Here is a 26,675-nt window from a genome sequence, read left to right as displayed (position 1 = left end):
TAGAGAAGGTAGGTGAATTTGCTCAGGATTCAGATCCAGGTCTTCTGACTCCACATTCAGTAAGCGTAGGCTGAATCCAAATGATCCCAAAGGTGCCAGGGCTCCCAGCTCTAACAATATGGCGCAGAAAAAAAGAGCAGTGGTTCTGAAGCCAGAGGACTTGGATTCAAAATCCCACCTTTCATACTTACTATATCTGTGGCCTTAGGCAAATCTTTTAGCATTCCTGGGCTTCAGTTTTCTCATCTGTAAAATGGGGGAAGGGTTCGGACTAGATGGCCTCAACAGTCCCTTCCAGCTCTAGCTGTGGGATTCTATGCTTTAAGACCCCTTCCAGCTCTGATATTTCCTGTTTCAAAGTCCCTTCTCATCCTTGGCTTCTGTGGGCTTGGCATTCTATTTTGACCCTGGAATATTCTCTGTGAATTGTCAATAATGAAAACATGTGCACCTATGGGAAGGGCTTCCCCTTTCCAAAGCACTTTTCCAATTGACCATTTTTGCATTTGATCCTGACAGAGAAACAGGGCAAGGCAGTGAACCATGGCCATTCCACCGAAGAGGAGCTGGGGTCCAGAGAAGGTGGAATAGGGAATCAATTGCAGACTAAAGCCCACATCTCCTGCCTTCTGCCTCTCAAAAGAGCACAGGGCCCTTTTCTAGGAGATGGAGAGTAACTCCTAGGTACTCTTTAGAAGCATGAAGTTAGGACTCAGAGGTGACCCCCAACCCTTCCAGAGTGCTGCTGGAACCAGATGAAAATGTCATTGAGAAAGAATGAACATAAATGAAAATTCAATAAAACATAGATAATATTACTTTTAAAAACTAATATTCAGCCCACAGGAATCCTTATATATAGTTTAGTGGCCCCTACTTCTACCTGAGTTTGACACCACTGGTCTAAAATAGAGACTTTTAGAAAATAGAATGGCAGGGCTATAAGACGTCTTAGAACATGGGATGTTAAAAAGCTGGAAGGGGACTGAGAACATCAAAAGTCAAGGGTAGAAGAAGCCTTAGAACACAGAATGTCAGAGCTGGGAAAGCCTATAGAATACAGAAGGTCAAAGTTGGGAAGGCCCTTAAAACCTAGAATATCAAAGCTGAAAGACTTGTGAGAAATGGTTAAGTCCAACCTTTTCATGTAAGTAAATTATACAGGCCTTTCATGTAAGTGACCAGAGGGCATCTGGTAGTGTCAATGTCTTGAGGCTGGTAAAGTTCTCTCAACCCAAATGGTTTCCCTAGCTGGGGGTGGGGAGAAGGGATTGAATTCTCATACACCTACCAAGTGAGGAGGCATCAAATGAAAAACAGCTGCCATTTCAGGTGTTTCCAGGTGAGAAAGTCAGAGTAAAAGGAAAGGGAAAGGCAGAGGGAGTTAGAACTTTCTTCAGAATCACCAAACACCGCCAACACCTACTTACTCATCTTTATGCTCAGGTATCCCATTTAAAACCAAGCTTTTTAGCCATCAAATGTCTTTAAATGTGAGGTCTCTAGCAGTCCTCCCTGTATAGTTTTTATTCTACCAGAGACTCCTGGCCAAGCATCCTCAGCCCAGATTGTTGTTATTTGTCCTTTGTTTTCAAAGAGGATCCTGACGTCAAGGAGGTGATGCCATGACATGCAAGTGAATTGGATTTAAGTGAGCGAAGACTGTGCAAAGTCACCCTAGAAAAGGCCACACAAATGTACTGCTAATCTAAGACTATTCTTCGTTCACTCCAAACTCTAGACAAACTGCCTTACTAGCCAATGCCTCAGCAATAGGATGTAAGTGACTGGAGGGTGGCTTTGTTTTTGCCTTTCTTTGTATCCACAGAGCTTAACTTAGTGCCAGGCACTCAGTGAGTACTTAATAAATGTTCGTTGACTGATTTGACCCATGTTGGAATGTAAGCTCCCTGAAGGCTGTTTTTGTCTTCAGATCTCTAGAACATGGCACAATTCCTTGCTTTAAAAAAAAGTGTATAAAAGTGAATGTTGAAAACTAAAAACAAATAAATAAAAATTTTTTAAAAAGTGTTTTTCTTGTCTGGCCCTCTGATATCATCGGTGTCAAGAACTCCCATAACAGAAACTCCTGCTGCCAATGAGATTAGTATCTGCTCTATAAAACAGTCTTAGAAAACTGCCTGAGACAAAGCTAAGGGACTTGCCCAAGGTCACCAAGTTGGTTTTCAGCAGAGGAAGGAACCCAGGCATTACTGACTTTCAGGCTGCCTAGCACACTAGAGGAGAGATTGTTAACCTTTTTATTATCATGGGCCCCTCCTCAGAATAATGTTTTTAAGTGCATAAGATGTGCAGAATTAAATATACATAAAACATGGCATTATGAAGGAAACTTATTATATTGAAATAATTGCTAGAATATGAAAACAAAATCACCGACCTCCCCCAAAATCTATTCATGAACCCAGATTTAAGAATTCCTGCTTTAGAGATGGCTAGGTGGCTAGAATGATATACTTGGAGTGAGGAAGATATGAGTTCAAATTTAACCTCAGACACTTCTATGACCCTGGGCTAGTCACTTAATCTGTTTGCTTCAGTTTATTCAATTGTAAAATGGGGATAATAATAGCTCCTATTTCCCAGGGTTGTCACAAAAATCAAATGAGATAATATATGTTAAAAACAAAAAGCATTTAGCACAGTACCAGCTACCATGTAAATTCTGATTCCCTTCCCTTCTCCTGCCTCAGATACTTACTAGCTATATGACTAGCAAGTCACTTAAGCCATCAGCCTCTGTAAAATCGGGGCTAGATCCTCAAAGGTTTAAATAAGATAACATTCAAGGTACTCTATCAATGTTAAACACTTACTAGCTGTGTGACCCTGGGCAAGTCATTCAACCCTATTTGCCTCAGTTTCCTTATCTGTAAATAAGCTGGAGAAGGAAATGGCAAATCACTCCTGTGTCTTTGCCAAGAAAACCCCAAATGGGATCATGAAGAATAGGGCACAACTGAAAAAAAATGAATAAACTACAGTTAGTACTTTGCCTCACTGATACAGTTACTCCTAGCAATGCATCCTTGTTTGCCCATCCCATATAACCCTCGTCCATGTCCTCTTATAAATGAGCCACGGAACACTCACCCAACATTCTGGACCTATCTTGAGATCTTGACATCCCAAGGGGCTTTGGGGCTGCCCATTCGTCATCCCCCCAATCTTGATTTTTAATTAGTCCATTTTGCTTTTGTGATTGTGCATTTCTTTGATGATATCCTTTCCACTGCCCTTGCTGCACAAGGCTTTATTTTCTTGTGATGTGTTACAGCCATCTCCACTGCCCTTTGCATTAGTTCTTCTGAGACTATCCTGCTTGCAACCAATCATACTCCAGCTCTGGCTTAACTGATGTTAAAAAGATGGACTTTTATTTTTTTTAAAATTTTTTTGGGTAGGCAATGGGGTTAAGTGACTTGCCCAGGGTCACACAGCTAGTAAGTGTTATGTGTCTGAGGCTAGATTTGAATTCAGGTCCTTCTGAATCCTCTGCCTAACCCTTTGCTGGTTCTTTTTGATGAATTGCTTTTCCTTTTTTTTTTTTTTCATTGTTTGTCACAAAGGATGGTTTAGTAGGAGGGGAAGGGAGGGAGGTATACAGTGGGAAATAGAAGTGATATAAAGACAAAAGATATCAATATACATTTATTTAAAAAAATAAAAATCTTCTTAAATTCCCAAATATTAGAATAGCTCTCTTTCCTCCAGCTAGTAGGTCCTTAATATGTATCTATTGAATTGAATTAAATTGTAGCAATGAGGGCCTACCTGGAATCAGCCATATTCTCCAGCCCTCTGGGAAACTGAACCAGCCAAAAAAGATAGGAGAGAAGGACTGCAGCTAGAGAACTCTGTGTTCCCTCAGGTATGAGATAAGAAGGCAACACTAGCTGATTTCTAGGGCCTCTTCTTCCTCTAAATCTGTGTTCTCTCCATTCCCATTAGAAGTAAGCTGGGAGGGGCAGCTAGGTGGCACAGTGGATAGAGCACAGGTTCTGGAGTCAGGAGGAACTGAGTTCAAATCCTGCCTCAGACACATAACACTCATTAGCTGTATGACCCCGGGCAAGTCACTTAACCCCATTGAATTGCCACAAAAACCAAACCAAAACAACAACCCCCCCAAAAAAAACAACCAAAAAAAGAAAACAGAAATGAGCTGGGGATGATGGTGGGAGGCAGGTGTTAGGAGCGTCCAACTTGGAATCAGAGAACCTGGGTTTGCATCTAAACTTGCCCATTGGCCTGCATGATCTTGAACACTTGCCTTTTCTGGATGTCAGTTTCCTCATTTGTAAAATAACTAGATGGCCTTAAAGGTCTCCCTTCTAGCTCTAAATCCTATGATCCTGAATTCAAATACTTTCCACTTATCACCTGTGTACTTGGTCACTGAAGCTCTCTAGCTCTCAGTTTCTTCAAATGTAAACGAGGATTTTTTTTTACAGTTTTTTCCTCAATTACATGTAAACAAAAATTTTTAACATTTGTTTTTTAAAATTTTGGGTTCCAAATTCTTTCATTCTCTCCCCCCACCCTTTAAGAAGGCAAGCAATTTGACATAGATTATACATTTACAATTATGCAAACATTTCCAAATTAGCCATGTTGCAAAAACCTGAGAATAATGAAGTAAAAAAAAATGTGCTCCAATCTACATTCAGACTCCATCAGTTCTTTCTCTGGCAGTGGACAGCATTCATCATAAGTCCTTCAGAATTGTCTTGGATCATTGTATTGCTGAGAATAGCTAAGTCATTCACAGCTGATAATTTTACAGTATTGCTGTTACCTTGTACACAGCACATTTTACCTTGCATCAGTTCATGTAAGTCTTTCTAGGTTTTTCTGACAGCATCCTGCTTGCTGTTTCTTATAGCACAATAGTATTCCATCACAATCACATACAATTTGTTCAGCCATTCCCCTTGATGGGCATCCTCTCAATTTCCAATTCTTTGCCACCACAAAAAGAGCTGCTATAAATATTTTTGAACATGTGGGTCCTTTTCCCATTTTTATGATCTCTTTGGGATACAGTCCTAGAAGTGCTATTGCTGAATCAAAGGGTATGCACAGTTTTATAACCCTTTGGGCATAGTTCCAAATTGCTCTCCACAATAGTTGGATCGGTTCACAATTTCACCAACAGTGCACTAGTGTCCCAATTTTTCCACATCCCTTCCAACATTTGTCATTTTCCTTTTCTGTCACATTAGCTGATCTGATAGGTATGAGGTGGTACCTCAGAGTTGTTTTAACTTGAGTATCTCTAAGCAGTAGTGACTTAGAGCACTTTTTCATGTGACTTGATAACTTTAATTTCTTCTTCTGGAAACTGCTTGTTCATATCCTTTGACCATTTATCAATTGGGGGATGACTTACATTCTCATAAATTTGACTCAATGCTCTACATATTTGAGAAATGAGGCCTTTGTCAGAGAACTTTGCTGTAAATTTTTTCCCAGTTGCCTACTTTTCTTCTAATCTTTGCTGCATTGGTTTTGTTTGTGCTTTTTTGTGTGTGTTTTTTAATTTTATGCAATCAAAATTATCCATTTTATATCCTGTAATGCTCTCTATCTCTTGTTAGTCACAAGTTCTTCCTTTATCCATAAATCTGACAGATATACTATTCAACACTCCCATAATTTGTTTATGCTATTACCCTTTACATCTAAATCATGTACCCACTTTGACCTTATCTTGGTATATGGTGTTGTGAGAGGTTGGTCTATACCTAGTTTCTATCAAACTACTTTCCAGTTTTCCCAGCAATTTTTGTCAAATAGTGAGTTCTTGTCCTGACAACTTAAATCTTTGGGTTTGTCAAACACTAGGTTACTCTGGTCATTTGCTACTGTGCATTATGCACCTAATCTATCCCACTGTTCCACCATTCTATATCTTAGCCAGTACCAGATTGTTTCGATGATTACTGCTTTCTAATATGGTTTGAAATCTGGTACTGCTAAGCTACCTTATTTCACATTTTTTTCCTCCTTGATATTAACCTTTTATTCTTCCAGATGAATGTTGTTTTTATTTTTTCTAGCTCTATGAAATGATTTTTTGGCAATTTGATTGGTATGGCACTGAATAAGCAAATTAATTTAAGTAGAATTGTCATTTTTATTATACTGGTTTAGCCTACCCATGAACAATTAATATTTTTCCAATTATTTAGATCTGACTTTATTTGTATGAAAAGAGTTCTGTAATTGTGTTCACATGGTTTCTGCTTTGTCTTGGCAGGTAAATTCCCAAGTATTTTATATCGCTTGCAGTTATTTTAAATGGATTCTCTTTTTATCTTTTCTTGCTAGACTTTGTTAGTGATACATAGAAATACTGATGATTTACATGGGTTTGTTTTATGTCCTGCAACTTTGCTGAGCTGTGAATTATTGAATTAGGATTTTTACTACAAGAGCCTAAGGTTCCTCCTAGCTCTGAGCTCATGATCTGGTCCTAAACAGAGGAAGGAAACGGCAGAGGCCCACATGCCATCCTCTTGAAGGGAAAGGAGGGGGTTAATGGAGGCTGGGCTAGGGGAGAAGGAGGGGTTAATCCAGGGACTCTGAAGACCAAACCTTTCCTGCTGGGAGGGGAGTAGGGGATAGGCTACTTTCTGCCTCAGTTCATTCTGGCCTTCCAGTCTGCCTGCATCTGTCTGGTGTCCCCTTGTACCACTCCTAATCTCCTTCAGAGAGGTGAGTCTCATACCCTTCCCACCATCCCCTTGGGGCAGGAGGGCTACTGGACATTGACTGGAGGTTGGGGGAGGCAGAGCCGCTGCCTCGGCAGTGAGCATTCTGAGGTCCGGATACTGGCAAGAAACGGGGTAATGGGGAACCTGGGACCCTTAGATAACCCCCTGTTTTGATGCGTCTGCAGTTGGCTCTGAGTAGAGCAGAATGGACTAGCTGGGAGGAGAGGGAGTGGGCAGCTAAGTATTTTGGGTCCTATGATTAGGAAGAGCCAGTAGTTTAGGGCTTTTTATAGCTCAGTAGTTAAAGCCCAGAGACTCACTGGGGAGGGCTTGGAAGGGGAAGGGGGTAGCTACAGGTTTGCCCTCACCAAGTACCCTGGATTCCAGACCCACTAGCCCCTTTAGGGCCCCTTGAAGGTCAGTCTTGGGGTTAGATTTGCTGGGTTCTATGCTGGTGCTGAACTGTGTCCTGCAGTCCCCACCCCCACCATCACCCCGACCCCAGATCCCTCTGTGTTTGAAGCTCACCCTTTCTGATAGTGGGGGAGTTAGAGACAGCTGAACTGGGAGCGCTTAACTTCCTACCCCACTTCAGTTCATTGCCCTCCCAACCACTTGACTCTCTGTGCCCCCCCCCCCCTTACTAATCTGTGTTTCTTTGTCTCCTCGGTATTTGTGTGTGAGTCCTCTTCCCTTCCCTCCCCCCTTTCCCCTTCCCCGGTAGCTCTCCTCTTGGGGTCAGGGTCTGGGAGCTTTGAAGAGGGAAAGCTGGGGCAGCTGGACAGGGTGCTTTCGAAGGGGAGACACTCTGCCTGTATGTCCTGTTTGGGCCCTGTTTCTCTTCCTGTCTGGCTGGGTCACCATAGGCCAACGCGTCCCTTGCTGCTCTGTCCCTGTGTCCCACGAAGCTCTCCAAGTCTGATCTGTTCTCCCCAAAGCTGGTGGTAAAGGGGCAGGATGTGAGGATTTGAGCCATGTGGGTGGCCGGGTCCCCATCCTACTTGGGAGCCCTGGGGGCTGCTCCTGGACCTGTCAGGAATTGATTTACAGCCCCTCTGCCCAGCTGACCTCCCTCTGCAGAAACCCAATTGGGAGTGGGGTGGCTGGGAGGTCAGGTTAGGGGGTCACAGGGGCTCTATGATTCCCGGAGAGGCAGCATGCCCAGAAGGCGTAGCTTTGGGGTGGGGGGATGACCTAGGGGTTCCCAACTGATGTATAGGATCGCCAAGAGGCGAATGACACAATGCGCCCAGAAAGAGGATAGTTAGAGTTAGAGCAGTAGGGATGAATATTAGGGTGGGGGGCAAAGGGTGGATTTGGGGATTATAGGATTTAGAACTGGACAGGATGGTGAAGAGGAGGAAAACGAGGCTCAAACAGGAGAAAAGGACTTTCCAACAGGAAAGAGATATGAGATAGGATGTCTGAACAGGAAAACCATTGGCCCCTGGCTGGAGTGAGGAAGAATGAGGAGTCCGTCTGGAGGCAGAGGACTGTATGAGTTGACCCTAGCGAACTGTTCCCTTCCCCTCTTCAAATGTCCAGGAAGGGCCTGCGCAGGCCCTGGCCAGCTATGATTGCTAGAGGCTCCCGCCTTGTGGTTATATCCTGACCTCAGCTGGCTGGAGGCAGGAGGCAGGAGGGGCCCGGCTGGGAGGGTGACTGAGCTTGGGAGCCTGGAGTGTCCAGCTTTGTCTTGGCCCCTGGAGCTTTGGGGCTGGGAAGAGGTATTTTTTCCGGTTGAGGCCACTTTGGGGATTTGGGCTGGGTCACGCCTTGAAGAATGGGAGCCGTCTCTCTTTTTTGATTCTCACTGAGCCCAGCTCAGAAATGTGCCCTGATGACCTGAAAGGACCCTGCTCGGTGTGGGGTGTCTGGGGAGAGTTGGGGGTCTAGCTCCCTAGTCATCTGGCCCAGGCTCAATGCTGAAGCACCCTGGCCACTTCAGCCTGGCTCCGGCTCCCTGTCTTTAAAGGGGGCAGTACTAGCATGGTTGGAAGAACCACGGACAAACTTGGAAAAAAAACCAGGTTCTAACCTTGGCTCTGCCACTGACCAAGTCGGTGACCTTGGGCACAGAGTCACTTGGCTTCAGTTAAATGAGGCACTTGTACTAGGTGGCCTCTGAGGGCTTTTTTGACTCCCCATGATGCTCTCTTGAGGAGCCTAGAATTGTAGGTAGGTCTACCTGCCACTTGTTGATAGTATCTTTTCTCCTTCCCACAGGCCTTAACTAGGGCCACTGCTAGTCTCTGGTGGCCCATGGGGCATTGCTTCCCCCTGCCCTTCTGAGATGCATTCCACTTCACTGGCCACCCCATCCCCCACCCGGACTCCCAGTGCTGTTGAGAGGCTAGAGGCAGACAAGGCCAAGTATGTCAAGACCCAGCAGGTGATCGCCCGACGTCAGGAGCCAGCCCTTCGAGGCGGAGCAGGCCCCCTGACCCCTCACTCCTGCAATGAGCTGGAGTCCCCACCCTCACCGAGGCCTCTGGGGCCAGCCCGAAGAGGTAGCGGCAAGCGGCTTCTGAGGCCCGACTCCCTTATCATCTATCGGCAGAAGCGGGACTGCAAGGCAGTAAACAAGGAAAATGCCAAGGGGCAGAGCCTGGTGCGACGCCTCTTCCAGGGAGCCCCCCAGGATTCTCCTGGAATGCCCAGCCCAGTGGAGCGTGCAGCCTCAGTTCCCCGAGCAGGATGGGCCACAGCTGGGAAGAGTCCAGGAGCCCCTCAGCCCACATCTCCTGAGTCGGGCAAGCGAGCCCTCTGTCCCACATGCTCCCTGCCCCTGTCTGAGAAAGAACGTTTCTTCAATTACTGTGGGCTGGAGCGGGCACTGGTGGAGGTTCTGGGTGCTGAGAGGTTTTCACCTAAGACCTGGGAGACAGATGCCAGCCCTCCACTGGGCAGGCCCAGCTCTGAGGGTGGCAGCGAGTGGGATTCAAGTGGGGGTGATGGTGGCGGTGGAGACTCTGAGGTGGGCACATCTAGAGATGGGCAACCCCCTGTATCTGTGATAGAACGAAATGCCAGGGTCATCAAGTGGCTCTATGGGTGCCAGCGGGCTCAGGCACCCCCTCTGGAGTCAGAAGTGTGATTGTATGGGAAAGGAGGGGACGAATGGGCATAGGAGCTGGGCTCTTCCCTGCCCACTGGGAAGGCAAAGGCCCTGAGAGTTACAGAAGGGGGCATTGTCTGGGGAATAGTATTGATGCCCCAGGCTCTGATGCTCTGGCTGAGGGGGCAGGACCCAGGTTGGAGTAATTGGGGAGAGTGAGGGTAACTCCATGGCTCCTGTGGAGGCTTGGTGTGGGCAGTGGGGGGTTGGGATGGGGTATTAGGGCTGTGTCCGAGAGACATGCTGAATAAAGTAGACCTAATTTAAGTGTGGTTCTGTGTTGCGGGAGAGGGCACAGAGGATGTGGGGTGAGGAAGTGAGGAAGTAGCTGCTGAGAATCCCTAGATTCAATTCTGATAGACTCAGGAAAGGGTCTGGAGGAATAATGATAATAATAATGATGATAATAGATAACATTTGTATATTGAATGAAGGTTTCAAAGTGCTACACATACATTATCTTACTATGTAATGAGAGAGAGAGTGGCTGCCTTTCCAGCCTGGGGTGGGAGGTGGAGGGATAGGGGAAGGGGCTTGGGCCCACAGTGAAGGAGAAGAGGAGCTGGACATCTTTCCCATATCTTCTTCCTGACTGCCAAAGGAAGTTCTTCCTGAAATCTAACCTCAATCTCTCTTATTGCACTCTGGGCCCATCTGGGAAGTGGATGGGCCTTCCCTCTCCACCTGCCCTTGTGTTTGGGGAGGTTTAAGGCCAGGGAAGGAGAAACTATCTGCCTTGGGCCGGGTGACATGGGCATCCACACTCCCCCTGCCCCGGCATCTCGTAAATCCCCTTGTATTGCCTGAGAAACACCGGGTCAGCAGGATCTTTTGGTCCTTTATGGGGTGGGTGTGAATGGGACGGGGCACAGGTGTTGGGGGGCAGCTAATCTCCTTTGGGGACGGCTTTGCTGCGCATCTCAGCCAGTTTGTTGGTTAGGAAGCCCCACTTGAAGCCAGCGGCTGGGTCAGGCTCGGCGCCGTCATCGGCTCCATCCTCCCGCTCTGGCTCGGCAGCCCCTTCACCCCGGAGCATGGCCTCCGCCGCCACCTCGGCCTCCTGCGGCGGCTGCTGGTGATGCTGCTGCTGCTGCCATCTGCTGGCGAAGGCATCCCAGAAGCCTGGCCCCTTGGGGGCATCCTCCGTGGGGGGCGGTGCTGCCAGGGGACTGCACGGGAGAGAAGGGTTGTGTGGGTGAGGACAGAAAGGGCAGATGGAAATGTGCCAAGAAGGGAAGGAGAAAAGAGAAATAAAGGATGATCAATTAGGAGCTGGAAGGGACTTTATTTTGCAGATGGAGAAACTGAGGCCCAGGGATGTTAAATGACTTGCCCAGGTCCACATAGCTAGTAAATGTCTTGAGGCAGGATCTGAATCCAGATCTTCCTGACTCCAAGTCCAATGTCTCATTCTTTTATGTAGGGTTGAACTAGGCATTCACTGAGATCCCTTCCGACTCAAAGCCTGTGATGTTGTGATGGGTGTGAGTATGAGACAGGAGAGAGATGAGCAGTGTCAAGGGAAAGGGGACTTTGAGGAGAGAGGAGGGGGAGAAGAGTGTGTGAGGGGGGTGGTGGGTGTAGTGCCACATGCATGGGGGGCCATGGAGATATATGTATTGGTGATGGGGAGAAGAGCACATGGTAGGGGTTAGAGAAGAGTATTTGTTGTGTGAAGACATAGGGCGGGATCTGAAGAGGGAGACAGGACTATCTCTGAGGGGAGAGATGGAGATTGGGTTTGGGGGAAAGCTGAGATGAGGGTGGTTGTGGAGGCAGAGAAGGAAAGGGGTGTGTGTGTGTGTGTGTGTGTGTGTGTGTGGCTAAGAGGGCCTGTTTGTGAGATTGAGGTGGGTCTGTGTCCAAGGATAGGCAGACGTTGACAGGGCATGCAGTGGAATGAAGTGGAAAGGGTGGGCAGAAGGCTGGAAAGTCAAGGGCTCATGCAGATGAGAGGGGCAGGGTTTGGAGTCGAGAGACCCTTGGGAACAGGGAGAAGGAAGGAAGGTCACTAAAAGACCATCTTATCTGTCCCTTGTCCCTGGGGCTTGGTGGTACTTTTCCAGGTGACTGAGGAAAGAGGCTGCCCAGCCAGGCTTTGGCAGGCCAACCCTCAGCAAGGTTAAATAGTGAAGTGACCTTCTCAGGAGCAGTCATCAACTTGCCCCTTGGAGGGAGGATAACAAACCCGCCCCCAGACTCAGGCCACAGACATGAACATAAGCACAGAGACACATGGTAGATCAGACCCAAACCCAGATTCAGACCGAATGCAATTGAAAGGACAGTGAGAGAAGAAACTGAGGTGCAGGTCCCAAAGGCACCCTCCCTTCTTCTCCCCACCCCCAGCCTGAGGGCAGGAGGAGCCATGTATCCTGGACATCCACCCACTTCCCAATCCCCTCCTACTGGTCAGCACAGGGTTCTGAAGGCAGCAACTTGTCCTCATCTTCTTTGTTGAACAAGGATGACATTGTCCTCCAGCCTTTCACCCCAGCACCTTGGACCTGGGGGAGGAAGAGCGGAGTTAATGATAGAGGTACCAGTCACAGATGACCTCCCCACCCCAAATCAGGGAACCTCTTCCCTTCCCTTCCCTTCTTCCCCCTGGATGGACTCTGTTCCCTGAGCTGGGTGGCCTTACCCTTCGGGCCAACTGGGACATGGGATTGCTGGTCTCCTCTGTCAGCTGCACCTCCTCCTGCTCGGCTAGCACTGGACTCTCTGTCTGTGACACAAACCCCAAGCCCAGCTGTGAGAGGGGGACATCCCCACATGCATCCCTATCTCCACTTCTCCCTCAAATACAAGCTTGTCTTCTCCTCACACCCAATCCTGCCTCCAAAACCACATTTCTTCCTCACAACCCTCCATGTCCAGCCCCCTGCATCCCCATCTGTCCCCTCATGTCCACATTTGTCTCCCCCTGCCACACAAGATCACATCTTCCCTTCTCATGCTCTCAGCTCATGTCTCCCCTCATATACAATACAATCTCTCTCTTCACATAGCCCATCCCCCTCTACCCATCCGTTTGTCTCCCTCTCATACACACCCCACCCCACCACATTATACACATGAGTACAGATACATTTCTCTCAGAGCCTTCCTCAGACTATCCCTGATTTATGATATACAGGGTGTCCCAAATGTCTTAGTGCAACGTTGAGCTTTAATAAGCTTAAGACTTTTGCAACAGACACCCTGTACATATCTTGTTTGTACAGAGTTATCTGCATGTTGTCTCCTCCGTTAGACTGAGAACTCCTTGAGGGCAAGGACTGTCTTTTGCCTTTCTTCCCTTCCCCAGCCCCTAGCATAGTGCCTGACACACGTTTTATTGTGTGTCTGACTCTTCCTGACCCCATTTGGCATTTTTTTTTTGCAAAGATGCTGAAGTGGATTGCCATTTCCTTCTCTGGTTCATTTTACAGATGATGAAACTGAGGCAAGCAGGGTGAAGTGACTTGCCTAGGATCACAGAGCTAGTGTCTGAGGCCGGATTTGAACTCATGAGTCTTCCTGACTCCAAGCCCAGCTCTCCATGCACTATGGCGCCACCTAGCTGCCTGACACATAGTAGATGCTTAATAAATGCTTGTTGGCTAACCGACTGACTGTCTGTCTATACATACGCAGCCACCCACACCTATAAACAGACATACAGCCTGTGCGTATCAGAGCACCAGGGTTCAGTGGAAAAAGCTCTGCCACTAACTTGCTGTGTGACCTTGGACAAGTCACTTCTCCTTTACAGGCCTTAGCTTTGTCACCTGCAAATGAGGGATTGAACTAGACATTCTCCAAATTCCTTTCCAGTTCTTATGGTCTATGTGTCTTTAGGCCTCATGAAAGTGGGGGAAAGGCCTAAGAGACATTGAATTGAATGGTGTCATTTTATAGGCTTACCTGAGGTCACACCACTAGTATCAGAGAGCATACTAGAACCCAAGTCTTCTGATTTCCAATTCAGGGCTCCCTCCATGGCACCTGACTGCATGTGCACAGGCAAGCTTCCCCTCTGCCCACACAGGACCTGCCCAGCCTGGGCCCTAGACAAACCCAGACAGCTTCCCCAAGAAGATGGCTGTTCCTCCCCCACTGCAGTGTAGCATCCCGTTTTTCCCCAGGATCTCTATGTTCTCCAGGCAATGTCAAGCAGTTGGGTGGACCCCTCCCCCAGAAGCACTCTTGACAAGGCAAGATTTATGGGAGGCCACGGACAAAAGCCACAGGGGAGGAGCAGGCATAGATGGGCTGTTGGAGGGGGTGCCTGCATCGGTGAGATAATATGCCCATGGGAGGACTGGAGCATTCCATCTCTGATGTCAGGACAAAGAGTCTGCATCAGAGCCTGATCAGAGGCTCTACGCCTGGCCCCTATCTGGCACCCATCACTAGTCCCCTGGGAAGACACCTGTCTTCCTGGGGCCCGAGGTCTCTCCCTCCCTGCCTGCCTGTTCCCTCCCCCTTTCTCAGTCTTTCCATCTTTGCCTTTCTCCCTGTTTCCTGCTTTCCCATCCCTATTCTTGTCTTGTTCCTGTTTCCTCTCCCTAGTTCCCTTCTCTTCCTTTTCCAATTCCTTTTGTTATAGAATGTCAGAGTTGAAATGGGACTTAGAACATGGAATGTTAGAGCTGGGAAGAAACCTTAGAACACAGGATGTCAGAGCAGGGAGGGCCCTTAAACACAATGTCAGCTAGGACAGAACGCAGGATGTGGCTAGGGCCCTTAGGACACAGGATGTCAGAGCTGGGAGGGCCCAGAACACAGGATGTCAGGGCTGGGAGGGCCCCTAGAACACAGAATTCAGAGCTGGGAGGGCCCCTGGAACAGAGGATGTCAAAGCTGGAATGGACTGGAGAACAATGTGAGAGAGCGCAGAGATTCTCTAGCCCAGGAATTCTCAGACTTTCTGATCTCAGGACCCCTTTTGTCATCTTAAAAATTATTGTTGGCCCCCCCAAAGAATTTTTGTTTATGTGGATTATATCGATATTTACCAAATGGGAAATGAAAACATCTTTGTATTATTGCAAAAATAACCGACTTTGTGGATCTCCTAACGGGGTCTCAGAGGCTCCCAAGACTCTGGGCCACGCTTTAAGAACTTCTAGTCCAGTAGAATGGTTCTCCTTATTTTTGACATAGCTGGTACATAGTAGGCACTTACTAAATGCTATTATTATTCACTCTGACTGAGCCAGAGACAGCCTAACTCGCTTAAGCTTACACAGCAAGTGAGTAGCCAAGCCAGGAATCCAGCCTCGGTTCCTGAAGTGCCAGCACATTGCCCTTTCCACAGCACCAGCAGCTTCTTTTCCCTCACTTTCCTTCCCACCCCTTCCCCATCACCTTTGCCCCCTGCCCAGACTGTGTTCCCTGTTAGGCACCCAGGTCACGCACCTCTTCTGAGAGCTCTTCCCCAGACTCTCCGCCCAGGGTCTGCAGCACCTTTGACTTGTAGGTCTTCCAAAAGGCCTGGTTCATGGCTGTAGGGGCACCGTCCAGGGCACAGGGCAGGTGATGGCTCAGTGGGTACCAGCGCCCATCTCATAAGCCACTTGGCTGGGCCTGGCTCTTGCCCTCTGGGATCAGGTGACCTCATTAAAGATAAACCAGCTTTCCCTGCCTGGCCCAGTGCCCTGAGGGCGGGAATCTGATCTGGAGGAATCTGGGGTGGGGGTAGGGACCCCCACCTTCCTTCTGCTCATCCATGGAAGCTGCAGGGCCCAAGATGATTTGAGGCTCTTCCTCATCCCCCTGGGATGAGACAGGGAAGGTTCAGGAGAAATTCTCCCCAAATCCTTCCCATCTCATTCATCCCCAGACTGAGAACAGGCACTCCCCAGGACAAACACAACTCCCCTTTAAAAAATTCAACCTGACGGTCAGGGACACACTCTTTGCTTTCTCTGTGGGGTCCTGTCTATTACCCCTGCTTAACCTTAAGGATCAGGCTGATATTTGGTGATGGGGGTCCCAGGCAGGGCCCTCAGCCCCCAGAGCCACCAATGCCCTGGTCTCATATTTCAGAGCATTTTATGGACCCGTAACTGATTCCACCTTCCTGGAGGGGGGGGGATGCACAGCCCCGTGACCTTGTCTCCTGGCAACCAGCTCCAAATAGCCCAAGTCCCTGAATTATTGCTGAGTCCCTGACTGCTGCTCATTCCAGCTTTGGTTTCTCCCAGTCTAGAAGGAACCAGGCCCTGGGGACATAGGACTGGAGCTAGAGGGAGGCTCCTTCCCCCTGCCCCCCACCCAACCTCTTCTCCTTAACCCTTGCCTGCCAGGCTGGGACTGATGCACCAGGCAGGCCTCAGCCCTTGAAAACAGTCACCCCCCGGAGCTCCAGGGAGGGATTCTCCCATGAGAATTCTCCTCCCCCTTGGCCTGATTGAGATCAAGGTCACCCTCCCCCATATCCCATTGGCCATGAGCATTTCAGGGGTGTCATCCCTCTGTTCCATTAGCCTACAACTCCTACACAAACATAAGATAGAAGTCAGACAACATGGGTTCATGGGAAAACCCCCCAAGGATCTTCATGGACTTCAAGCTTACCATTGCCTGGACCATTTCCCATTCAATCCAATAAACTGAATAAAGCACCTGAGACTGTATGAGCTAGGCTGGGGCCTCAGAATTAGGAGGGAAAAAAAACCATCCAGGCCTTTCCTTTGAGGATGTTACAGTCTGAAAGCCTAACCTGGCAGGGGGTGGAAATAGCAACTAATTGCAATTTCTAGCTGTAGTTTAGGGCAGAGAGGGTGACAATCCTGCTGTCCTCCGCCCTAGTTAGATCACATCTTGAGTAACTTAAGCTATTTGAGAGACCTTGGCTTAGTTTGTGTCTTCCCAGCACTTAGCAGTGTGTGTGAGTGTGTGAGCGTGTGTGTGTGTGTGTGTGTGTGTGTGTGTGTGTGTGAGACAGCATCAGAGAATCTGAGATTCCTAAGGGACCTCAGTGACCAGCCATCTAGTCCAACCCAGGCCTGGAAGGAGTTCTCCAAACAACATAACTCCGAGGAAAAGGAACCCACCCCCTCTCCATATGCCTCTGTATTTAGGGACAAATTCAATACAATTCATGTGCTACATTGTACTGAGCAACAGAGTGAGGGATTGGGTTTTGGTCTGGGTTGAGAGTTGCCTCCACAGAGGCATATCATAACCCACAGGCGATTCTGAGAAGGAAGCTCTGAGTGTCAGGGCAACTTGCCCAAGGTCATGCAGCTAGAAAGTACATGAAGCAAGATGGAAACCTAGGGCTTTCCTAGTGCTTAGCACACAGGGTTTAATAGGCATTTTTCATTCATTCCTTCATTCGTTCATTTCTGACTTAACAAGTCCAGTACCCTACACAGAATATCATAATGTTTCTCTGTGTGTCTCACTTCTGCATAGCAGGCCTTTGATAAATGTTAGTTGGATTGAACTGCATTGGGCCCATTTCTAGAGCAGATTTCAGGCAGAACGTAGACCAGCTGGAACAGGTGCAGACAGGAGGGGCACAGGACAACAAAACACTCCCAGCGGCCAGTCCATCCCTATCTCCATACCCTCCCCTCATCACCGGTACTTACTCACTTAGTAAGGACTTGGAATCTGAGCAGGCAGTAGTGGTTAAAGCGCTAGCCTTGGAGATTCAAGTCCCAACTCGATGTATTCTGGCTGTGTGAACCTGCCCAAGGCACAACCTCTCAACGCCCCAGGACAGTACATTGTAGAGTATTTGCTGACCTGCATTTTGGAGGGAGTTTGCTTGTCAGGACTTCTACACAGTAATAGCTAGCATCGTATATGGAGCTTCAAAGCACTTTACAAACATTATCCCATTTGGCCCACTCAACAACAGTAGGTGCTCTTGGGGGGCGGAGCCAAGATGGCGGAGTGAAAGCAGTGACTTGCTTGAGCTCTCCCCCAAACTCCTCCAAATACTCACAAAAAATGGCTCTAAACAAATTCTGAAGCAGCAGAACCCACAAAAAGACAGAGTGAAACAAATTTCCAGCCCAAGACAACCTGGATGATTGATCAGAAAGGTGTATCACGCCGGGCTGGGAGCGCAGCTTAGCGCTGCGCGGCGTGGGTGCGCAAACCACAGTAAACCTGGAGCAGGCCTCAGAGGACTGAATCAGGCAGCTGTGGAGGTTTCCAGACTCCTCAATCCACGATTGCCAAAGACAACTTAGAAGGTCAGTGGAAAAGTCTGTTTCTGTGGTGGTCAGAGAGGAAGGCGGGGTTCAGCTCCATTCCCCAAGAGCTGGCCCTGGGGGGCAGCTGCTTCCCGAGCTTGGCCCACAGACTGAGGGGGAATCCAGTGGCTGATCAGAGAGGGATTGCAGGGATCTCTTTGCCAGTGCTGAGGCAGGAATCTATTGCTTTGCCCATGTTTGGATCCGGGTCACAGTTCTGGGCTGCGGTGCTGGGGTGAGGAGGAGTGCTGGTGCGGTGGAGCTTGTAGTGGCTGGAGAGAGGAGCCCCTCCTCACAGTTACAGGACAGAAAGGAGTACTTGTGGTCACAGGCCAGGAAAGGAGTAAACACCTCGCCCCTTATCATACCACCTTGGAAGAACTGAAAATTTACAGGTCCCTACAAGTATCTCTGAAAACAGCTACACAAACCCCTGAAGCTTGGGACAGTACACTCTCCACATTGGAAGCAGACTCTTACCTTAACAAAGAGTTTAAAACTCAAGTAATTGGCTGGGATCATGAGCAAGCAGTGCAAAAAGAGTCAGACTATATTATCTTACTTTGGTGAAAAAGAAGATCAAAATATACAACCAGAAGAAGACAACAAAGTCAAAGCTCCTACATCCAAAGCCTCCAAGAAAAATATGAATCAGTCCCAGGCCTTGGAAGAGCTCAAAAGGGATTTTGAGAAGCAAGTAAGGGAAGTAGAGGAAAAACTGGGAAGAGAAATGAGAGTGATGCAAGAAAATCATGAAAAACAAGTCAACAGCTTGCTAAAGGAGACCCAAAAAAATACTGAAGAAAATAACACCTTAAAAAATAGCCTAACCCAAATGGCAAAAGAGGTCCAAAAAGCCAATGAGGAGAAAAATGCCCTAAAAAGAAAAATTGGCCAAATGGAAAAGGAAGTCCAAAAGATTACTGAAGAAAATACTTCCTTAAAAATTAGAATAGAGCAATTGGAAGATAGTGACTTTATGAGAAATCAAGACACTGTAAAACAAATCCAAAAGAATGAAAAATTAGAAAACAATGTGAAATATCTCATTGGAAAAACAACTGACCTGGAAAATAGATCCAGGAGAGAGAATTTAAAAATTATTGGACTATCTGAAAGCCATGATCAAAAAAAGAGCCTAGACATCATCTTTCAAGAAATTATCAAGGAAAACTGCCCTGATATATTAGAACCAGAGGGCAAAATAGAAATTGAAAGAATCCACAGATCTCCTCCTGAAAGAGATCCCCAAAGGAAAACTCCTAGGAATATTGTAGCCAAATTCCAGAGTTCCCAGGTCAAGGAGAAAATATTACAAGCTGCCAGAAGGAAACAATTCAAGTACTGTGGAAACACAATCAGGATAACACAAGATTTAGCAGCTTCTACATTAAAGGACCGCAGGGCATGGAATATAATATTCTGGAGGGCAAAGGAGATAGGATTACAACCAAGAATCACCTACCCAGCAAAACTGAGTATAATCCTTCAGGGGAAAAAATGGTCATTCAGTGAAATAGAGGACTTTCAAGCATTCCTGATGAAAAGACCAGAGCTGAATAGAAAATTTGACTTTCAAATACAGGACTCCAGTGGAACATGAAGAGGTAAACAGGAAAGAGAAATCATAAGAGACTTATTAAGATTGAACTGTTTACATTCCTGCATGGAAAGATGATATTTATAACTCATGAGACCTTTGTCAGTATTAGGGTAGTTGAAGGAAAAAAATTATATGTATGTATGTATGTATAGATAGATAGATAGAGGGCACAGGGTGAGTTGAAGATTAAGGGGTCATATCTGGAGAATAAAATTAAGGGATGAGAGAGGATGATACTTGGAGAAGAAGAAAGGGAGATGTAGAATGGGGTAAATTATCTCACAAAAAAGAAAACAGAAAAGAAAAGTCTCTTACAGTGGAGGGGAAACAGGAAGGTGAGAGGAATCTTATTCTCATAGGATTTGGCTTAAGGGGAATAACATACACATTCAATTGGGTATGGAAATCTGTCTTACCCTACAGGAAAATAGGGGGAGAAGGGACAAGAGAGCAGGGGATGATAGAGAGGAGGGCAGATTGGGAAAGGGTAATCAGAAGCAAATACTTCTGAGGAGGGACAGGGTCAAAAGAAAGAATAGAATAAATGGGAGGGCAGGATAGGATTAAGGGAAATAGAGTTAGTTTTTCACAACATGTCTACTAAGGAAGTGTTTTGCATAACTGCACATGTATAACCTAAAAAAAAAAAAAGAAATGAAGCTCAAAAAAAGGTAGGTGCTCTTATCCCCATTTCACAGATGAGGAAACTGAGGCAGAGGTTAAATATCATGCCCAGGGTCACACAGTAACCGTCTGAGATCAGATTTGAACTCAGGTTTTCCTAACACAGTCCAGGCCCTGTCCAATGGGCCACCTAGCTAATGAAACCACCAGTCTGGTCTTTGCTGCCTCTTCATCATACCTGTTTTTACATTTTCCTGTTGTTTCCTCGGAACGCACTATGCTCTTCAAACTCTGCCTGCTTCAAGTCGGTCCTTCATTCAGCCACTAGAGTGATTTTCCTAAAGAACAGGTCTGACCGTGTCACCCCTCTACTCAATAAACTCCAGTGGGTCCCAATGGCCTCCAGAATCAAATACAAATGCTCTCTTTTGGCATTCAGAGGCCTACATGACCCAGCCCAGGGGTGGGGAAGCTGCAGCAGCCCCAAGGCCACATGTGGCTAACTTGGCCTTTTGACTTGAGTCCAAGTTTTACTGAACAAATCCTTTTTTGGGGGGGAAGGGGGAGGCAATTGGGCTTAAGTGACTTGCCCAGGGTCACACAGCTAGTGAGTGTTATGTGTCTGAGGCTGGATTCAAACTCAGGTCCTCTGGACTCCAGGGCTGGTGTTCTATCCACTGCGCCACCCAGTTGCCCCCAGAACAAATACTTTCATTAAGGGTATTTGTTCTGTGAAGTCTGGATTCAGTCAAAGGTCCCACTTGAGGACCTAGAGGGCCACATGTGGCCTTGAGGCTGAAGCTTCCCCCCCAGCCCCTCCTATCTTCCCAGCCTTCTTAAGCTTTCCTGCCCACCTTGTACCCCTCCATCCACTGGCGTTGGCTTCCTGGCTGTTCACAAACTCCACCTTCCATCTCTCAACTCTAGGCATTCTCTCCTGCTGTCCCTCATGCCTGGAATGCTCTCTCTCCACTCCCACTACAGACCTCCCTGGTTTCCTTCCCTAAAATCCCCCTTCTACAAGAAGCAGCCCCCAACCTCTCTTAATTCCAGTGCCTTCCTTCTGTTAATTACCACCTCTTGGGGCAGCTAGGTGGCACATCGGGACTCTGAAGGACCTGCCTTCAAATTCGACCTCAGACACATAACACTTACTAGCTGTGTGACCCTGGGCAAGTCATTTAACCCCATTGCCACCAAAACATACAAAAAATATCTCTTGTTTATCCTGTATATAGTTGCTTTGTAAATATGTTTCTATGTAGCCTCCCCCATTAGAGAAGTGGACTATCCTTTTCCTCTTTTCGTATCCCCTGGGATTAGCACCCTGCATAGTGTTACTTAACAAACCAAACAATTGATTGGCAGTAGGAGGTGCTTAATAAATGTTGACTGACTGACGGCAGGGACCATTTCTTTTTTTGTCCTAGGTATTTCCAGAACGAAACACAATGCCTGGCACACAGTAGCTGTTGTTCAGTCATGTCAGACTCTTCCTGACCCAATTTGGGGTTTTCTTGGCATAGATGCTAGAGAGGTTTGCCATTTCCTTCTCCAGCTCATTTTACAGATGAGGAAACTGAGGCAAACAGGGTGAAGTGACTTGCCCAGGGTCACACAGTCAGGAAGTGTCTGGGGCCGAATTTGAAGTCAGGAAGATGAGTCTTCTTGATTCTAGACCCGGCACTCTACCCACTGTAACGCCTAGCTGCCCATTCACATAGTAGGTGCTTCATAAATGTTGATTGATTGAAGGCAAAGGGCCTGTTTCTTTTTTTAACTTTGTATCTACAGCGCTAAGCACAGTGCCTGGCACGTAGTGGGACTTGTAAATGCTGACTGATTGATCGGTCGAGGGCAGGGACCGTCCGGTATTTTGTCTGTATCCTCCAAGCCAAGCCCAGAGCCCGAAGCTCCCTAAATGCATGCTAGACAGATCGGGTGACGTGAGGCTTGTTTGGAGGAGCAGGAAGAGAACAGAGAAAACACTTTGGCGGTGGGAGGGGTGGTCCACGAGAAATGGCTGCACGTGGTGGAAAGAAGGCTCAGCTTCGTTCCGCTGGGCCCCAGGGGGCAGAACGAGGCGCAGCGGGTGCGTGCCGGGTGCGGAGACGGACTTCACTCCCTTCAGCTGCAGAACACCCTCTGACCGGGTAGCGTAGTGCGGTCAGTCTGGTTGGGGACGGCGAACTAGACCCCGCCCCGCTGCGGCGCCCCCGCCTGTCCGCCAGGGAGAGTTCGGGCCGAGCGTCCCAGGAGGCCCGTCCCGTGACGTCACGACACGGCCCGGAAGCCGAGCTCACGTGGGCCCCGGCGGCCCCTAGCCCCGAGCCTCAGCCGCCAACTGAGGCCATGGCCCGCTCCCGGCGCACCGGCGCGCACCGCGCACACTCCCTGGCCCGCCAGCTGAAGGCCAAGCGGCGGAGGCCGGACCTGGACGAGATTCACCGGGACCTGCGGCCCGACAGCGCCGCCCGCTGTCCCCAGCCCGACGCCGAGCCGGACCCCGACCTGCCGGGAGGCGGCCACCACCGCTGTCTGGCCTGCGCGTGAGTTCCGGGAGGGGCGGGTCTTCCGGGGGCCGGGCTGGGGAGTGGAGCGGGGGGGGGGGTCTGGGCAGCGGGGACCTAGGAGCAGAGGCTCATGAGGGTCTGGAAAGTGGGGACCTAGGAGTCAGGCCTGTTGGGGGGTGGGGCAGAGGAATGGGGGGACCCAGGGAGTGCAGGCTGGGGGGGTCTGGGCAGCGGGGACCTAGGAGCAGAGGCCTATGGGGGGGCAGGGGACTTGGAGACTTAATTGACTGGACGCTTTGGGAGGGTTTGGAAGTGGGGATCTAGGGGTTGAAGGCTTGGGGGATGGGGAATTGGGGACCTGGGGACTAAAAGCATTGTGGGGTTTGGTGCAGATAGTAATTAAGGACCTGGAGGCTGGAAATAGAGCTGGGTAACTGGGAACTTGTGGAGATTGGAGACCTGGAAATAGAGGCTTTGGGAATTGGGGTTTGGGGGATGGAGGCTGGGAAGGGGATGGACTGAGTCCTAAGTCAGGAAGAGGAAGAAGCTAGGAGGTGAAAGATCAAGTTTTGAGGCCAGTGATTTGTCCGGATGCCTCATTTCCTACCTCTTCTTCTTCTCTGGGGGGTAGAGGGGAGGAAAAGGATCCTCTACTCACATCTTACCTCTACTCCCTCCAGGAGATACTTCATTGATACTACTAGCCTGAAAAGTCATTTGAAGTCCAAAGATCACAAAAAAAGGTGGGAGGCTGGGGATGGCTCCCTCGAGCTGCTAAGGCCCCGTCTTACTCCCTTTCTCCCTTAACCCCTTCACCTTTTCTCCTCTTTACCCTCCACCACAGCATTTCTTCTTTCTCTGTAGCCTCTAACCCCTTCCCTTAGATCTCCTCTCTGATCTCCCCTTTCCCCATTTCTTCCCAGTCTTGCCTTGACCCTTTTTTAATCCTGACCCCTTTTTTTCCCCTATAGGCTGAAGCAACTGACAGTAGAACCCTACAGTCAGGAAGAAGCAGAGCGGGCGGCAGGCATGGGCTCTTATGTGCCCCCCAGGTGGTTGGCAGTGCCCACAGATGTGTGTACTGAGACATCTGATATGGAGGTGGCCAGCTGATGCTGCCCAAAGGCACAGGAAGCCACTATTGGATAGCCGTGCTAACCTGGGCTGGCTGGACTGTCTCTCTACCCCAACATTCAGAGCAGAATCTTCTTACTCTTTCCCAATAAAAGAGCTGAGCTGCTATGTCTCCATCATGTTTCTGATTTCCCTTGCATGCCAGGGGCTGATGCTTGTTTCCCATCCACATTCCCCAGGAGCTCCTATATCCCTAGTGCTCAAGACTTTTCTGCTTGCCCATGGGCTAGCCACATGCTGAACCTTCGGGAAGGGAATGAGAACCCTTCCCTCCCCGTTACTTTGCTTTGGACGCATGTCACCGGATGGAGCCCCAGTCATGGCATGTCTTCTGTGTCTGCACCTTGCAGTTTTCCAGCTTTATTCCATCCAGGGCTCCCACTTCTCCAGCCTAGGTAGGCATGGATATGCTCCCTGTACCCCATCCTCTTCCCTTTGGCCTCCTAGCCTGCTGGGGCCACCATCTGATGGGGTGGGGCAGAAGGGGATGGTAGAGACAGGAAGAGTTCTTCCTCTGGATATTGGGTGAGATAGATGCTGCCCCCCAGACTTCCAGGGGCTTCCTGTCCTGTCATGGGGTCTTCGGGGACTTCCCTTGACCTACCAGCTGCCGGACACTGTAGAAGGAGAGACCTAGGCCGAACACAGCCAGCAGTGTGGCCAGGGTGCCCACCAGTTTGTTCCGGGGTTCTGCCTCCAGCTCCCCAGCCACTTGCATCTGGGTAATGGGGTAGAAAGGGAGCATGGTTGGGAAGGGAGAGACAGGTGTTCCCTCTGGCCTTATGGATCCAGACCAGGGAGGTTGGGAGGGGAGGGGTGGGAGATGTCAGTAACCCCACCCCTGCTTCCTCAGGCTCAGGAAAGCCTCCCTCCCAGGGACATTCCATCCTGATGCTCTCTCGCATCAGTGCTTCAGGGCTGACATGCGGGGCCCAGCTGCTCAGGCGGCATGCAACGTGCCTGGCTGGCTCCTGCTATGGCGGGTTGGGGGTAGAGGAGAAGGGAACCTAGTATGTTATGGGATGGGGGGGGGGAGTTACCTCTAGCATCCGAAAATAGCCGGGGGTCAGTCGTCCAAAGCGCATGATTGGCCTAGGGCTGGGGGTGGGGGTGGGGTGGCTTTGTCTTCTTGGTGGCGGTCTGGTGAGGGCAGGAGGGGAATGAAAACCATGCCACTAAATAGAAATTGGGTCAGGGGGAGGGGGCAGGAATGCTTAGGGCTACATTCTTGCTCTGTCCCCACCACTCGTTCACACGGCACCCACCCACCAACATGCGCACACACATAATCTTCCCTGCTTCCTTCTTGTTCCTGGGTGCTCAGTTCTATCTTCCAGTCCCCAAACCCTCCTCTGTACCCCTAACTCCCATGCCAGAAAAGCTTTCTTCCCCCTTCCCCCCCATCCAAAGGTGCCTGGAGAGGATGCTCACCTTCGGCTGCCCGCCCACGACTCACAGACAGCTGGGATAGCAGTGGGTCCTTTAAATCAGGTCCCCTCCCCTTACTGGGCCGACCCGGGCGGCAGCTGTCAAGAGATATCAGCATCAGGCTGGAATCAGGCCTTTGTGCCCACCCCACTTCCTGCCATGGAGGCAGGCACCTGGATACAAGGAGGAAGGAGGCCTCTCACCAGCAGGGTACGCTTCATCCAGGGTAGGGGTGAGAGAGGTCCCTGATCCTGCCTGGACTGGTGTCCTGGATCTTATTTGGGTAGAGGGAGCTGGCAGTGGTGCAGGAAGGAAACAGGAAGGAAGCACAGGATTTGGAGACAGGGCCCAGGTTCAAATCCCACCTTTGACACTATCTGTATGTGATACAGATAGTGCCCTCTCTGTATAGCCCTCTCTGCTACCTAGCCTGTATTTCTTTGTCCCCTCTACTCCTTGAGAAAGCCATGTCTAATCAGTGCTTTCACTTCCTCTCCTCCCATGCTAAACCTGCAACTGAACCTGTTTGCTCCAAATTAACCAGTAATCTTGCCACATTGAATGGCCTTTTCTCACTCCTTTGTCCATCTTCACCTCTCTGCTGCTGCCTTTGATACTGGTGATCGCCTCCTTCTAGACGCTATTTCCTTTAGGTTTTCATGACACTGCTCTTTCCTGGTTCTATATGTCCAACAGCTACTCAGTCTCCTTTGCTGGTTCCTCATTCCCATCATGCCCTCTAACCATAGCTGTCCCCGAAGGTTCTGTCCGGAGTCCTCTTTAGCTCCATGCTCTCACTTGGTGATTTCCTTAGTTCCCATGGGTTACTGTCTTTAGCGAGCTGTTTTCCAGATTTGTACACAGCTCTTGTCTTTCTGATGAGCTAGTTACCAATGCCCTCTTGAGTATTGTACACTGGATGTCCCATGAGCAGCTCAAACTCAACATGTCCAAAATTGTGCATTGTCTTTCCCCATAAACCTTCCCCCATTCTAAATTCCCCTTTCGATTTGTGGGTACCACCATTCTCCCAGTCAGAAGTCAGTGTTATTCCCTAGTCCTCACCAATCAATCACCACCTATATCCCTTGAATACATGCCCTCCTCTCCACTCATATGGCCACACCCATAGTCTGGTCCAGGCCCTCAGCACCTCTCTCTGGGCTCCTGCAACATACTTCAAACTGGCTCCCACTCCAATCCATTTTCTCCTTGTTGCCCAACATTTTTCTACAGCAAAGTCTGACCATGTTAGAACCCTACCCTACCAATGAACTCCAATGGCTCCCTGTTACTTCCAGAATCAAATATAAA

The 26,675-nt window shown here is 48.9% G+C and overlaps 4 protein-coding genes across 4 annotated transcripts; 2 read left to right on the top strand and 2 right to left on the bottom strand.

Moving 5' to 3' along the window:
- Nucleotides 1-6,599: 6,599 nt before the first annotated feature.
- FAM110D (family with sequence similarity 110 member D) lies at nucleotides 6,600-10,125 on the top strand. The gene is made up of 2 exons (XM_020983177.2): nucleotides 6,600-6,741; nucleotides 8,967-10,125. The coding sequence occupies exon 2, from the start codon at nucleotides 9,034-9,036 to the stop codon at nucleotides 9,835-9,837; it is 804 nt and encodes a 267-aa protein (XP_020838836.1). The 5' UTR covers nucleotides 6,600-6,741; nucleotides 8,967-9,033; the 3' UTR covers nucleotides 9,838-10,125.
- A 134-nt stretch (nucleotides 10,126-10,259) lies between these two features.
- On the bottom strand, nucleotides 10,260-16,116 carry CUNH1orf232 (chromosome unknown C1orf232 homolog). Its single transcript, XM_020983178.2, has 4 exons — nucleotides 15,265-16,116; nucleotides 12,503-12,586; nucleotides 12,268-12,365; nucleotides 10,260-11,027 (listed from the first exon to the last, which is right to left on the bottom strand). The coding sequence occupies exons 1-4, from the start codon at nucleotides 15,346-15,348 to the stop codon at nucleotides 10,745-10,747; spliced, it is 549 nt and encodes a 182-aa protein (XP_020838837.1). The 5' UTR covers nucleotides 15,349-16,116; the 3' UTR covers nucleotides 10,260-10,744.
- Nucleotides 16,117-22,550: 6,434 nt separating this feature from the next.
- On the top strand, nucleotides 22,551-24,049 carry ZNF593 (zinc finger protein 593). Its single transcript, XM_020983182.2, has 3 exons — nucleotides 22,551-22,835; nucleotides 23,480-23,542; nucleotides 23,771-24,049. The coding sequence occupies exons 1-3, from the start codon at nucleotides 22,639-22,641 to the stop codon at nucleotides 23,910-23,912; spliced, it is 402 nt and encodes a 133-aa protein (XP_020838841.1). The 5' UTR covers nucleotides 22,551-22,638; the 3' UTR covers nucleotides 23,913-24,049.
- On the bottom strand, nucleotides 24,049-26,014 carry LOC110206120 (transmembrane protein ZNF593OS). The gene is made up of 4 exons (XM_078145575.1): nucleotides 25,565-26,014; nucleotides 25,365-25,459; nucleotides 24,974-25,073; nucleotides 24,049-24,651 (listed from the first exon to the last, which is right to left on the bottom strand). Exons 3-4 carry the CDS (start codon nucleotides 25,016-25,018, stop codon nucleotides 24,505-24,507), a joined length of 192 nt encoding a protein of 63 aa, XP_078001701.1. The 5' UTR covers nucleotides 25,019-25,073; nucleotides 25,365-25,459; nucleotides 25,565-26,014; the 3' UTR covers nucleotides 24,049-24,504.
- Nucleotides 26,015-26,675: the final 661 nt, after the last annotated feature.

Source organism: Phascolarctos cinereus, unplaced genomic scaffold (genome assembly GCF_003287225.1).
Source record: "Phascolarctos cinereus isolate Bilbo 61053 unplaced genomic scaffold, phaCin_HiC Scaffold_726;HRSCAF=1367, whole genome shotgun sequence".
Lineage (NCBI taxonomy): Eukaryota > Metazoa > Chordata > Mammalia > Diprotodontia > Phascolarctidae > Phascolarctos > Phascolarctos cinereus.
This window is presented reverse-complemented; position numbering and strand designations above follow the sequence as displayed.

Excerpts from the sequence above, each read along its gene's own strand:
- FAM110D (XM_020983177.2), top strand. The coding sequence starts at position 9,034 with ATGCATTCCACTTCACTGGCCACCCCATCCCCCACCCGGACTCCCAGT.
- LOC110206120 (XM_078145575.1), bottom strand. The coding sequence starts at position 25,018 with ATGCGCTTTGGACGACTGACCCCCGGCTATTTTCGGATGCTAGAG. Across the intron at positions 24,652-24,973 it reads GCTATTTTCGGATGCTAGAG|ATGCAAGTGGCTGGGGAGCT; the intron begins GTAACTCCCCCC and ends CCCATTACCCAG.
- ZNF593 (XM_020983182.2), top strand. The coding sequence starts at position 22,639 with ATGGCCCGCTCCCGGCGCACCGGCGCGCACCGCGCACACTCCCTGGCC. Across the intron at positions 22,836-23,479 it reads CACCGCTGTCTGGCCTGCGC|GAGATACTTCATTGATACTA; the intron begins GTGAGTTCCGGG and ends TACTCCCTCCAG. Across the intron at positions 23,543-23,770 it reads TCCAAAGATCACAAAAAAAG|GCTGAAGCAACTGACAGTAG; the intron begins GTGGGAGGCTGG and ends TTTCCCCTATAG.
- CUNH1orf232 (XM_020983178.2), bottom strand. The coding sequence starts at position 15,348 with ATGAACCAGGCCTTTTGGAAGACCTACAAGTCAAAGGTGCTGCAGACC. Across the intron at positions 12,587-15,264 it reads GGGAAGAGCTCTCAGAAGAG|ACAGAGAGTCCAGTGCTAGC; the intron begins GTGCGTGACCTG and ends TTTGTGTCACAG. Across the intron at positions 12,366-12,502 it reads TGTCCCAGTTGGCCCGAAGG|GTCCAAGGTGCTGGGGTGAA; the intron begins GTAAGGCCACCC and ends TTCCTCCCCCAG.